This window comes from Leptopilina boulardi, unplaced genomic scaffold (assembly GCF_019393585.1).
Source record: "Leptopilina boulardi isolate dan_hultmark-lab unplaced genomic scaffold, ZJU_Lbou_2.1 LbouV2_316, whole genome shotgun sequence".
NCBI classification, from domain to species: Eukaryota; Metazoa; Arthropoda; class Insecta; order Hymenoptera; family Figitidae; genus Leptopilina; species Leptopilina boulardi.
In genome coordinates, this window is record NW_026137881.1 from 2498084 (window position 1) to 2511450 (window position 13367).

At 23.3% G+C, this 13367-nt stretch overlaps 1 protein-coding gene across 42 annotated transcripts in view; it reads left to right on the forward strand.

Annotated features, from left to right (window-relative positions):
* Positions 1-13367, forward strand: part of LOC127283940 (microtubule-actin cross-linking factor 1) — a 298405-nt gene that overhangs the window by 230078 nt on the left and 54960 nt on the right. For 40 of the 42 annotated variants that reach the window (XM_051309088.1, XM_051309099.1, XM_051309085.1 and 37 more), the window contains 4 exons: positions 976-2187; positions 3780-3863; positions 5283-5504; positions 12707-12822. In XM_051309088.1, the coding sequence (XP_051165045.1) occupies positions 976-2187; positions 3780-3863; positions 5283-5504; positions 12707-12822 (1634 nt within the window). Of the gene's footprint in view, positions 1-975; positions 2188-3779; positions 3864-5282; positions 5505-8349; positions 8392-9257; positions 9383-9951; positions 10085-12706; positions 12823-13367 lie in introns of those variants that run through there. The other 2 variants (XM_051309115.1, XM_051309116.1) reach the window with 2 other exon arrangements.

The following is a 13367-nucleotide window of genomic DNA, read 5'->3' on the forward strand; positions in this document are numbered from 1 at the left end:
TTGTGTTTTTCTTTTTTTAATTTTTTTGTCACTATAATGACACTGATTTTTTTATTTTCAATTTTTACATTTTCAAACTTTTAATATTATCAATTTTCAAATGTTTAACTTTTCTTTTTGTTTACATATATTTAGTAATTATTTTAAAAATTTTGTTCTTCAATTTTTTTTATTTATTCTCATGTTTTTTTTTTAAGTTTCAATGTCTTTATTTTTCCATGTTTTCAAATTATTTAAAAGAAAACATTTACACAGTTTGTAATATTTTTCATCGATCATTTTTTTAAACACTTTTTTGATCATTCCAAACAATTAATCGTATGAATTTAAAAAAATTTATTTTTTTCATAAAATAAAATTTCTAAACAAATTTAAAGAAAATATAAAAAAGCCAAAAATGATTTTTCTTCAATTTTCTATAATGGAATATGATTCTAGATTTGAAAAAAAGGTCGATAAAATATTGACAACTCTGCATAATGTAAATTTTGATTAAATTGAAATTTCACTGATAATTTTTTAAAAATTGAACTTATATAATTTTCATAACATTTTTTGTCACCATTTTTTTTTTTACATTTTTTTCTTATGATTTTGAACAAATCAATTGTATGATTAAAAAAAATTTTTTCATTTTTCCAAAAAACAAAATTTAGGAAATATCATTCTTGCCTAATAAAAATGAAAATTTTAATTAAAATTTCAGTGCTTTCCTCCTCTTAAATACGAGAATATCAAATTTTGACTGTCCTTCCAATTATCTCTTGAAAAATAAAAAACATTATAGTTATATTTTCCATTTTATTAAAATTTTGCGTTGGAGAATTTTACAATAATTGAATTTGAAAAATGTGTTTACAAAAATAAATTTGAAGATTAAAATGCGAGTTTTATAAAAGTGAAGTTAGATGCATTAAACGAATTCAAAAATTGCGAACGAAAGAGTTAATTTTACTTTTAAAAATTTTTTTACAGATGTCAATCGACAAGGGAGAGCAGTGCACTCTCTATGACAATTCAGGTCGTGTAAAATGGCGTGTAAAAAATTCACAAGGTGTCGAATCACCCGTACCAGGAGTGTGCTTCGCTCTTCAACCACCAGACAAGGATGCTCTTGACGCTGCCGAACGTTTACGACGACAATACGATCGTAGTGTCGCACTCTGGCAACGTAAACAATTGCGTCTACGACAAAATATGATATTTGCCACAATCAAAGTGGTCAAGAGTTGGGATCTACCACAATTTTTGGCAATGGGTCAAGATCAAAGAACAGCCATTAGAAAGGCATTGAATGAAGATGCGGACAAATTATTGTCCGAAGGCGATCCAGCTGATCCACAGCTTCGTCGTTTGAAACGCGAAATGGCCGAGGTGAATCGTCTTTTTGATGAATTTGAAAAACGTGCACGCGCCGAAGAGGAATCAAAGAATGCTGGACGTATTTTTAACGATCAAGTATCAGCGCTTCAACAAAAACTCGATGATGCCGAGCGTGTATTGAATTTACGTATTGCCTCATCGTTGCCACGCGATCTTGATAGTCTCGAGCATATGGTACTTGAGCATAAAGATTTTGAGAATACACTACAACGTCTTGAACCCGATATTGAACAAGTGCAACAAACATTCCGTGGTATAACACTAAAAACACCGGCAATGAGAAATAAACTTGACAATGTCATGACAAAATGGACACATCTTTGGAATTTGAGTAATCTCTATATTGAACGTATGAAATGTGTTGAAATTGTACTTTCTGGCTTAGAGGATAATACAGCGGTGATATCAGAATTTGAATTAAAATTGGCATCTTATGGTGAATTACCAGCTGATTTGAAGGGTTTACAAATTGTTCTCGATGATTTAATGACATTGCAAACGGCAATATCACAACAACAATTAAGTATGGATCAATTGAATGACGATGCACACAATGCACGACGTCTTGTTGAAAAATCACGACCAAATCATCGTGGACCACATGGCGATATGGATCGATTAGATACGGAAGTTAATCGATTAAATTCACGATGGGCCAATATTTGTGGACAATTGGTTGATCGTTTGCGAAGCGCTGAAACTGCCTATGGACTCGCTCAACAATATCAAAATGCCTATCAAAATGAAGTTGATTTTGTTGATGATGGTTACAGTCGACTCGAGTGCAAGTCTGGAGAATTGGAGGTAATATTTTTTCGATTTTTATTTTATCTTTTTTTTTTTATTATTTTTTCGTTGAGAGGTAATATTTTCAATTGTATTTTTCATTTGTTGATGTTTTTTTTGTGAGAAAAAAAAAATTTTTAGAAATGGGAAGAATTGAAAATGAATAGTTATGGTAAAAAAAAAAGAATTGGTTAATTTTAAAAAGAGGTCAAAAAAATATCTTCTAAAATTCATTTGATAGAATTTTTATGCAACTGAAATTCAGGTCTATTTAACTTCTATTTAAGTGAATTTTTAATTAGAAAACATTTTTATTTATTTCTATTTCTATTTAACAGAATTTCTTTAAAGCAAAATTTGCATTTAACGTTATTTAACAGAAATTAAGTTGAATTTCTATTTTTAAAAAAATTTTATTTAAACGAATTTCTAGTGAAATTTTTATATACTTAGCAGAATTTTTTTTTATAGATATTTTATTGTATTTCCATTGACCAGTTATCGAATTTTTATTCAAATTTTTTAGCACAATTTTTATTTTAATTTATATTTAACCGAATTGCTAGCTAAATTTTTATTGGGCAGAAATTCTACGATGGAAAATTTTTATTTAACAAAATTTGTATTTTTCCAAAATTCTTTCTAGCCAATTTTTTATTTTAATGAAATTTTAACAGGATTTTTATTTAATATTTAATCATATTTCTATTTTACCGAATTTCTAATAGAATTCTTATTTAGCTAAATTTCCATTAAGTAGAATTTTTATTTAAGAAAATTCTTATCTAATTTAATTTTTACTGAAATATTTTTTTATTTAGCAAAATTGTTATTTCATCGAATTTATAATTAATCGAATTGCTAACTAAATTTTTGGGCAAAGAAAATTTTTTATTGAACAAAATTGGTTTTTTTATTGAAATATATATTTACTTACTCAAAATTTTGAATGAAAAAATTTCTATTTCACCCAATCTAACTTCAATTTAACAGAATTTTCATAATTGTGACTTGGAAAATAAATTTTGCTACTTAAGAAATAGAAATTCTTCTATTTTAAATTTTTAGCAAAGAAAAAATCCTATCAAGTGAAAATTATTTGAAAAATAAAAATTTATTTGACAAAAAATTTAGATAAAAAAAAAGTGGAATTGAATAAAAATAATATTAAATTAAAATTTCCGTTACTTTACAAAATATTTATACAATTTAATGATGATTTGGCGAAATAGAAATTTAACCATTAAAAATTCAGCTTTATGAAAATTATTATTTTCAATAAAAATTTCGTTAAATAAAAATACAGTTACAAAAAAAAATTCTACTAATTAAAAAATCATTTGAATAGAAATTTTATAAATATATAAATTTAAATAGAATTTCATTTAATTAAAAGTTCTATTAAACAAGAAATTGGTAATTTTAGGAAATATTAATGTCATTATTTTAAAAATTAATTGGCGAAAAAATGAGTTTTTGAAAGTTTTCAACATTTCTCTTTATTTTTTCTATTAAAACAAATCATTTAACATAATTAAATTTAGAAAAATTAAAAACTAAAAAAATTAAAATTAGAAACATTTGATAATTAAGGTGAATTAAAATTTCAGGTATTGCTGCAAAAAGTAACCGAACGTGGTCCAGCGATCGAGTGCGTGAATTTGACAGGAGGACGATTGATTCGCGAGGGCAAGGTAAGATAAAATTGTTGAAAACGAAAAAAAAAATTTTTAATATTGAAATAGTTTTTTGATATAGTCATTGTTGTGAATGTTTGTATGAGTGGAATTTTAGTCTTAGAAAGTAGAAACGACGCATACCAATTATTCATCATTTAAAAAAAATGATCCTACGTAATTATTTTCCAATAAGTTCTCTTTCAGCGGTCATCGACAAAAACAAAAATTTTAAAAAAAAACACACAAATTACCGAAAAAAACAACGAAATCAGGATGTTACAATTTTTTCTGGTAATTTATATATATATTCTATTTTTTTACATTCTCATCACACATGAGAAGGTAAATAATAATTTTTGTTCTTTAAATCTAATTGATAAAATAATAATTGTAATTTTTCTTTCTCTCTCGTAACCATATTAAGCCTTCGGTTACTCTTAATCCAATTAACTCCAAATATTTAATTTCGATTTGAAAAAAAAATATATCAAATCATAATATTGTAATTTTAATCACGTCGGAATTAATTAATTAATTAGTAAATTAAATAATTAATTCATTTATTGTTGCGTCTTGATCATTCGATTAGCAAATTAGTTTTGTTAATTATGGATATAGATTGTATTTTTTTTTATTTAAATTAATTATTTTTTCAATGTTGTTATATTTATTTATATAGTCATTGAAGAAATAAAATATCCATGACTGACAATTTAGTTGAATGATAAAATTTAAGAATTGAAATCTAAAGAAGCTTTTGGCCTTTAGTTTTGCAACTCGAATCTTAAGATAACTCAGTGTGGTATTTATTTATCAGTAGGAAAATAACTTAATTAACAAACAAAACAAATAATTATAACCAAAAATAAAAAATTCATTAGTGACAATTTTTAAAATAAATTTTAGTAGGTTTTTTCAATTTTTAATATCACAAACATGGCTTCTTAAATAATAATATATGAAATTAATTTTTTTAATATCTATTTAATAGCTAAGATTCGTAGTAAGATAATTAATAATAATTAATCATTTTTGTATTGATAATCGACGGCTTATTCAGCTAAACGATAATTTTTAACATCTTTCGTTTCATTTCACTGTTATTTCTTGTTAGATTTGTTTTATTTTTTCATATAGCAAATCCTTGGATTTATTTTTAAATCTGAGGACATTTAATTTGAATCAGATTGAAATTTGAAGATTTAAAAATTAAAAATCCGAGGACTTTTAGAATTTAAAAATGAAAGTGAAATGAAAGAAAATAAATTGTCGATTGTACCACATTGAGTTACCGAACGTTATCGAGATTCATCCCTCAATTCGAGAGAGGGTTTTTTTTTGCTTATAATATGACACATGCTTCCGGCGGTAAAAGGTAGTGTTTCATCAATTTAATTCTGTACTAACCGTAACGGACTAACCGAAAACCTTTAGATTTATGGCCAGCGACTCAGGGCATTCAAGGAACAATTGGAGGAAGTTTGTCCATCGCTCGACGCATCCGTCAAAAGGCCACGAAAGGAATTTGAATCGACAGTGGACAATATTGCACGTGATCTTGATACACTCAACAGGAGATATACAACTCTCGTCGGTCTTCTTCAAGATCGCGTGCGCAAATCAGGATCATCATCACTCGACGATGCCTCGCTTCAGGTGAGTTATCATTTTTTTTTTTGTAAAATTTTTTTGTTTTAAATCCTACAATCTTAATATTTTCACTATATAAAGGTCTCGGATTGTACGACTTTTTTTATTATACAATACGGCTCTTCCAAAATTTAATTACTTAACAAATTTTTAACTAAAATTCTTTGCTAAATTTATTATTTTCAATAATTTAAAAAATCCTTTAAAAATTTAATTATCTAAAAATGTTTTTTTAATTAGTAAATGTAAATAGTGTAGTGTAAGTATAGCTGTATCTGGACAGTAACAAATATTTTGTATTGTCAAAGAAATAAAATTTTGTTCTATTCTATTATATTCAATTTTTTAATTCAATATTTTTAAAAATTCTGTAAAATTTAATTATTCACAAAAATTAAAAAAAATCAGTAGTAATTAAAATTTTCAAAAATTTCAAATTGAAATCTTTTGAAATTTAATTTTACTTCTAATAATTTTAGTTTTAAAACCTTTTGAAATTTAATTATTTTTAAAATTTTCAATATAAAACTTTTTGAAATTTAATTATTTCCAAAAATTTCAATTATAACTATTCCAAAATTCAATTATTTAAAAAAAATGTTATCTTAAATTAATTATTAAATTATGGTAAAAAACTCATTTCCATCAAATTCTTCGAATATTGAATTATTTAAAACATTTTTAATTAAAAATTCTTTAAAATTTAATTATTGGCTAAAATTTTATTAAATTATTTAAAAAAGTTTCAAAATAAAACCTCAAAAATTTCAATTGTCAGAAAAAAATAACAATAGTTATTTCAAATAAAATATTTATTAACTAATTAAATTTATTAAAATTAAAAAATTGATTTTTTCAACTTTTCTTGAAATGTAAATCCGAGGCCTGTTTATATATTCCATTATATTTAGACCAAAGTCGTTGTCGACTAATTTTTTAAAAAAATTAATTAATTACAAAACTTAAATTGAAAGTAATATAAATTGATAAATATTTATAAAAAAAAAATTATTGATATTATAATTTTTTTTAGAATTAGTCAACAACTTTCATTGGAAATATAATGGATTGATCGTATAATAATTATGTACTTTATTAAATCGTCGCGTTAATTATTAATAATCTTCGATTTTTATCTCTCAGTCCATTTTTCATTTCTAGAAACAGATAATATTAATTGCTAAGAGATGCACTTTATCGGCTTAGGGTTATTTGATTATAATTTTTATTGATCGTAAAAAAAGTATTTTTTTGAAATTGATTTTTTTTCCCTCCTTTATTTTTCTACTTTCCAACCGTATTATTGGAAAGTGTCCAAAATTTCTTTTGAAATGAGACATTTCGATTTTGTGCAATATTGGGCTTTTATTTATATTTCAACACAATATTTAAACATCGGTGCGATTAAAATGAACTAGACTTTTGAAAAACTTCCAAGAATTTCGAGGTTTTTTTTTTTTGTCTTTTTTAAATTCAATTAAGTTGATTTCAAGAAACAATTTTTTCCTGAAACATAATTTAAAAAAGAAATCGAAATGAAAAATGAAAATAATCAAATTTTTGTCTTTATTGTATTTTTTTACTTTCTTTATTTTCATTTAGTATCTTTATTTTGAAAATTAATTCTAATTTTTATTTAATTTTTTAATTATACGTTTTAAAATTTATTAATTTTGGAATAGAAAATAAATATTAGAAATTTTAAAGTTTCAATTGAAAAATGAATTTTTAATGAAAAGTTTGAGAATAATATTTGAGAAAAATTTTTTTCTTCCTTTTTTGTTCTTGAGGGAAAGTAAATATAAAATTTTTTAACAAGAATGATCAACAGGTCCTCTCGACACGATGGATACATTAGATCACCACACTTGTTAATGGAGATTTTTTATACTAAAAAAAATATATATATATATAAAGATGTTTTTTTGTTACGTAATGAAATGTTAATGTCATGTGAAAAGTCGATTCTCAAATAATTACGTCATTCCCCGAAGTTTTCAGAAATGACGTGATTCTCTAGAGAGAAAGAGAGAAAAAGAGCTTTTGTCTAATCATTATATATATATATATATATATATATATATATTTGTTTCGTTTAATTGATCGTATTTATTAGAAACGAGGCTAATATTATAGATTGTTATATCTAAATTATATACCCTCCAAAGTAATCTTAATGATTGACTTATCCTTCAATTCCGTGACAATTATTTTGCAAGCAATTTCCGTTAAACAAAACTAGAAAACAGAAATCAAAATAAAAATTTAATTTTAAAATTTTATAATTTTTTTTTTTATAAAATAAATTCTATTCAATATCTAGAAAAAATTTTTATTTCAAAAATTAGTTTTCGTATTTATTTTTCTATTTCAAAAATTATAGATATCTAATTTATTTATTTCAAAAATTTTTTCCTGAACAAAATTTTCATTTGAAACGTAAAAAAAAATTAATAGAAATTAAATTATTAATTTTACAATTTCGTAAAAAAAGAAATGTTTATTTTTCAAATTCTTGGGATTAAAAAAGAATAATTGCAGATTTAAAAATTCTTATAACGATGTTGTAAATCAGATATAAGTTTAAAACAAAAAGAATATGATTTCATTATTTTTCTTTTTTTTTTATTATTTTTTGTTATGTTGTTTATCTTAAAGTTTTGGAATTTATTTTTTTTTCTGGAAAGCGCGATGTAGGATCAATAGGAGAAGGTTTGAAGGTGGGGTTTCGATGCTACAGCTGCTGTATGTAGTTTAGTTCGAGAAAAGCAATCACGCGGACGGTCTCTCTAATAAAGACATTTTTAACCGGCTTTTTTTAACAATAAATATTTCGAAAAATAAATGACGAAAAAATACATTTTCCATGTCAAGCCTTATTCTTATTCGAAAGGTACGAATGTCATTAAAAAAAAATTTATGATTTTCTATTTCACAAACATGCGAATTTTTTTTAGTCATTTTTTCTTTAGCAAGAAAATTTAAAAAAAACGGTTTTAGAGAAAATATTATCACGTAGCGTTTATTATTATTTCTTTACTCCCAAATAGTTTTTTTTTCTTTACTTTGAATAATTTTTAAAATTAACATTTTTTTTTTAAAATTAAAAATACTTTTTGAAAAGTAAAAAATTGGAAATTGTATTTAGAAATTGAAAAAAAGGGAAATAATGGAAAATAATGACAATTAGTTTTAAAAAAATCGGAAATATATTTTTTCACAGTTTTTTAAGTTACCTTGAAATATGTCGAACGTATTAAAAATAGATTTGAAAATTAAAAAAAAAACCAAATGGTTGCGAAAAATAGTGTTTGCGGTTGAAAATAGAAATGTTACTTCGATTGTCCACCTTTCTAATACAATGAGTACCATTTAATCTTGGAAGATAAGGTTTATCAGAACTCGTTAATATACTTATTGTTTCACAATTTAAAACGTGTGTTTCTTTTTCAAAACGAGAAACAAAAAAAAAAACAATGATGATTTAGTTAATAAATCGCTAATCTCTTCAAATTTAGTGATATTTATTATATTTTTTACTACATTTATTCTTTTTGAAAAAGTTTCCTCTGTCGTTCTATGTATATCTCAAAAGGGAACTTTGATTTCATTCATAAATCGTTAACGGATATTCTAGTAGCGAATGTGTGTGACTATTATTTTTGCCAGTTTGCCGTCTGACTTCGCTCAGACAGCATCGTTTTTCCGATTACGATTGCCACTTTTTTTTATCATTTTTATCAGAAAAAAAAATATTATTTTCTTTATGGTAAAAAAAAATTCGAGACACGTGACAAAATAAGCGTTTTGAAATTCTAAAATTAGGAAAAATAATTTTTTCTCATAATATAGTGTTATTTTAAAGCAAAACGAAAAATATATAAGTTAGAAAATTACAATTTACCTTTTAAAAATTCTTCATTGCATTTTTTTCGATTAGAATTAAAAATGAAAATTAATCTTTTTTCTTGATGCTATTCTCTTTTTTTCCTAATGTTAAAAGTAGGCACAAATATATTTTTCAACTTAATTTATTTCTTTAAAAGTTTGAAATTAAAAATATAAATATACGTTGGTAAAAGTAAAGATAAAAAAAAACATAAAATGCGAAACTTGTATAGAAATAAATATTAAACTTTTTTTTGTAAGAAAAATATTTTTACCTGTTGATATATTTTTTCTACGCTTTGAATTTAAATATTTTTATAATTAATTTTGTGATAAATATGTAATTAATAGAAAATTAATTTATTTTTTGTTTATTCAAAATACAAGTGTTTTTGGAATAAAAATTGAAAAGTTTATATATACGAAAGAAAAATAAGAAAAAAGTGAATTAAAAAAATAATTTTTGAAAAAAAATCGAAACAAAATGGAATTTTGAGTTTTTTTGCGAGTTTAAATATTTTTTCTAGTTATATTTTATGACACAAAATAATGTAGACAGCGATAGTTTTATCATAGGTCAGCCAACTGTGAAATCAATGAGGGTTTATATAGACATTTGAATATATAGTTTGTGAACAAAAAATAATGCAACTCAACCAAGTGCAATGAATCCCTTGGAAAAAATAGTGGTTACCAGGGTAAATTTTTTTTATGAACTTCCATTGTTTTCGATTACAAAAATTATTATTACAAAAATAATTATTACAAAATAGTTTTTATTTTTTTTTACATTATTTTTATTATTTCTATATTTTTATAAATTTCACTTTTAGTTTATTTAATTTTCAATTTTCTCTCTCTTTCTCTCTCTCTTGATAAATTATAGTTTTATAATTATTTTTTATTTTTATTATTAATTTTGATAATTATTTTTATGGAAAATTAATTTTTGATTTTTATTATCAATTTTGACAATTATTTTTATGGAAAATTAATTTTTGATTTTTATTATCAATTTTGACAATTATTTTTATGGAAAATCAATTTTTAATTTTTATTATTAATTTTGACAATTATTTTTAAAAAATTTAAAAATTTCTGCTTAATCAATTTTAAAGAATAAAAATTTGATTATTAAGAATCTAATTTTTTTTATATCTAAATATTGGAAATATCGATGAACTTGAGCCAAAATATAGAGTTTAAATTTCGTAATAATTTTTTGTCAGAACTCCAACCTCGAGAATATTGTGTAAAATTCATTGTATTTTTCAAGTTCATGGTGACAGTTGTTCGTTAACAGGTTCGCGAAGATGATGATGTCACAATCTATTTGTAGAGCTCGATTAATTTTCTTCTTATGAGAGCAATTTACATTCTCATCATAATTCGCATTGACTATAGATATAGGTACGTTTACAATTTTTCGAATTGAAATCTAAATCGAGAGAGACTATTATTTTCAATGTAATGTACAAAGATCATTATTTGCAATGCGTGTTTCTCACCTGTGAAAACTTGTACTATTTAAACGATAACGAGAAATGCAATGGCAATTAAGTTTACCTGTAATAGGTCAAAGGTCTCATGTTTGGGAATCATTTTTGAATACGATAAAACAAAATTGTTTTAAAGGAACTTTGGAAAATTTTACGGTTTCTATTTGTAGACTTTGAAAATTTGGCAACATTTTGTGCTAATTGCTCGAGTCAAAATAATGTTTTATACCAATTTTAGACATTTTTCACGGTCAGACAATTGTTTTTAGAATCTTGAATTATTATTTATTATTCGATTCGGAAACTTATTTTTTGTTAAAAAAATTATTTATTTATTTATTGCCACCTTTATTTTATTATTAATTCGAAATTAATTTTTTATTATTGATTTTTTTATTGTTTTTTATGTATTTAAAAAATATTTTATTTAATAAAAAGTATTTTTAGTTTTTTTAGTCATTTATTATTTTTTTTTTTTTTTTGAGAGTCAGTTTTTTTACACGAATTATTTCAGAAATGTTAAATTTCTTGTATTCGATTTTATATCATTTATGGATTGTTTACAAGCAGAAAACCTTGAATGTTTTATTTTTTGCGATCGTAGAATTTTTTATTCTTTACTTTATCGATTAAATATAAAATAATTGTAGCTAAAATGTTAAGATCTTGATTTTATTGAATATAAAATGTGGTTTGAAAAATTGGAATTTCATTCCTAATAATAAATTATTTACAAATTTTTATTTATAACGGTTTTTTATTTTATTTGCATTTTGTTTTTCATTTATTTATTTAGAAGAAAAATTTATTTATTTAATAAAGTAGGAAATTATCAATTTAGTAAAATAATTACTATAATTAACAAATACCTAAAAAAATATATAATTAAAAAATATATAATTAGAAAATTTATAATTAAAATTATAATAATTAATTATTGTAATTAAAATAATGATCAATTTTATAAATATCATTTTTGTTACTAAAAAAAAAAGTATGAAAATAAAAAATCCCCCATTTATTTATTCGTACAGAAAATATAATAATTTTTATTCTTTTTTTTGTATGAAAAATAAAATTTGCCTGAAAAAGAAAAAAAAAAGGAAAATTCAATGAAATTCTAAAATTAAATCTAAGGCGTTAGATACAAATTATACGTTCTGTGCAACCGCCACTTTTTGAAAGTATATTTTTAGATATATCTTTTCGTTATGAATGATTTGCCAAGCGCAGCTTCAGTTTTCCGTGGAAAACAGAATAGAAAAGATTTTTTCATTTTTCATCTCGTTATTTTGTCCATATACATTAGAAATTTATTATCTCACTCATATAGTTTATCGTATTAAAGTTTTGCATTCAGTTTCTTCAACTCTGTCTCAAATAACGCTTACCCGATTGTTTCTACCGTTGAAGTGCATCTCTTAATCTGTCAAGTACCACCGCAGTTCCGCGCCTACGATTCAAGTTTACGCTTGAAAGATTTTTCCCGTCAGAAGATATTTTTTTATTTTATTTTTTTTTAAATACATTTCTAGAACCGTCATTCTTTGATGTTAGCAGGTGGATCGGTTAATAAATAGTTATTTGATCAGTTTGACTTGTTCGTGTCAAGAAATCGGTTTAATGAACATTAATAATTTTAAAAAAATGTATTTTTAGTGACACAATATTTTTTTTTGACGGGAATTTTTTTTTGTATTTTTTCTTTGTGAAAAAAATCAATGTGATGAGGGAGAGGAATTTTGTGACTAGAGAGAATTTTTGAAAAATGTTTGAAGAAGAATGTTTACGGTAACTTATGTTTTTTCATTGTTATTGCAGCGTGCTCTTCAAGAACAACGACCGTTGAGAACTTTTAGAACTGAATTTAATATTTATGAGAGTACAACGAGCGAGGAACGATTTACATCTACGACAACACATTTCACCGAATCGCAGTGAGTTTTTATTTATATTTACTTTATTTTATTCCAATTTTATCTAATATTTAATATTTTTGTTATTAGGAAAAAATTAGGTTTCAATTTTTAATTTTGATATGTTTAAAATCTAATTTGATTTAAAGTTAATTACGATTTTTTTTTATATTCGAAACGAGATTAAAACTCTAATTTAATTATTAAATTCAATTCTATCAGGAAATTTAAATTTTGTTAATTTATTTTTAAACCCAATATGAAATTAAAAATCTAATTTGACTTCGAATATACAAGAGAATTAAAAATATTATTTTTTGGTTTCGGCAACAAAATGTAAATTTAAATATGGTTTCTAAATTCGAAATGAAACCTAAAATCTTAACTTAATTCAAAGTTAAATTTAATTTTGATTAAAATTAAAGTTGAATGTCTAGTTTAATTTACTGTCAAACTTGAAACGGAATTTTATTTATTTATTTATATACATTCCCCAGAATTGAATATCTTAATTAATCCGAAGCAGAATTGAAACTCTAATTTAATCTAATTTAATTGAATCGGCA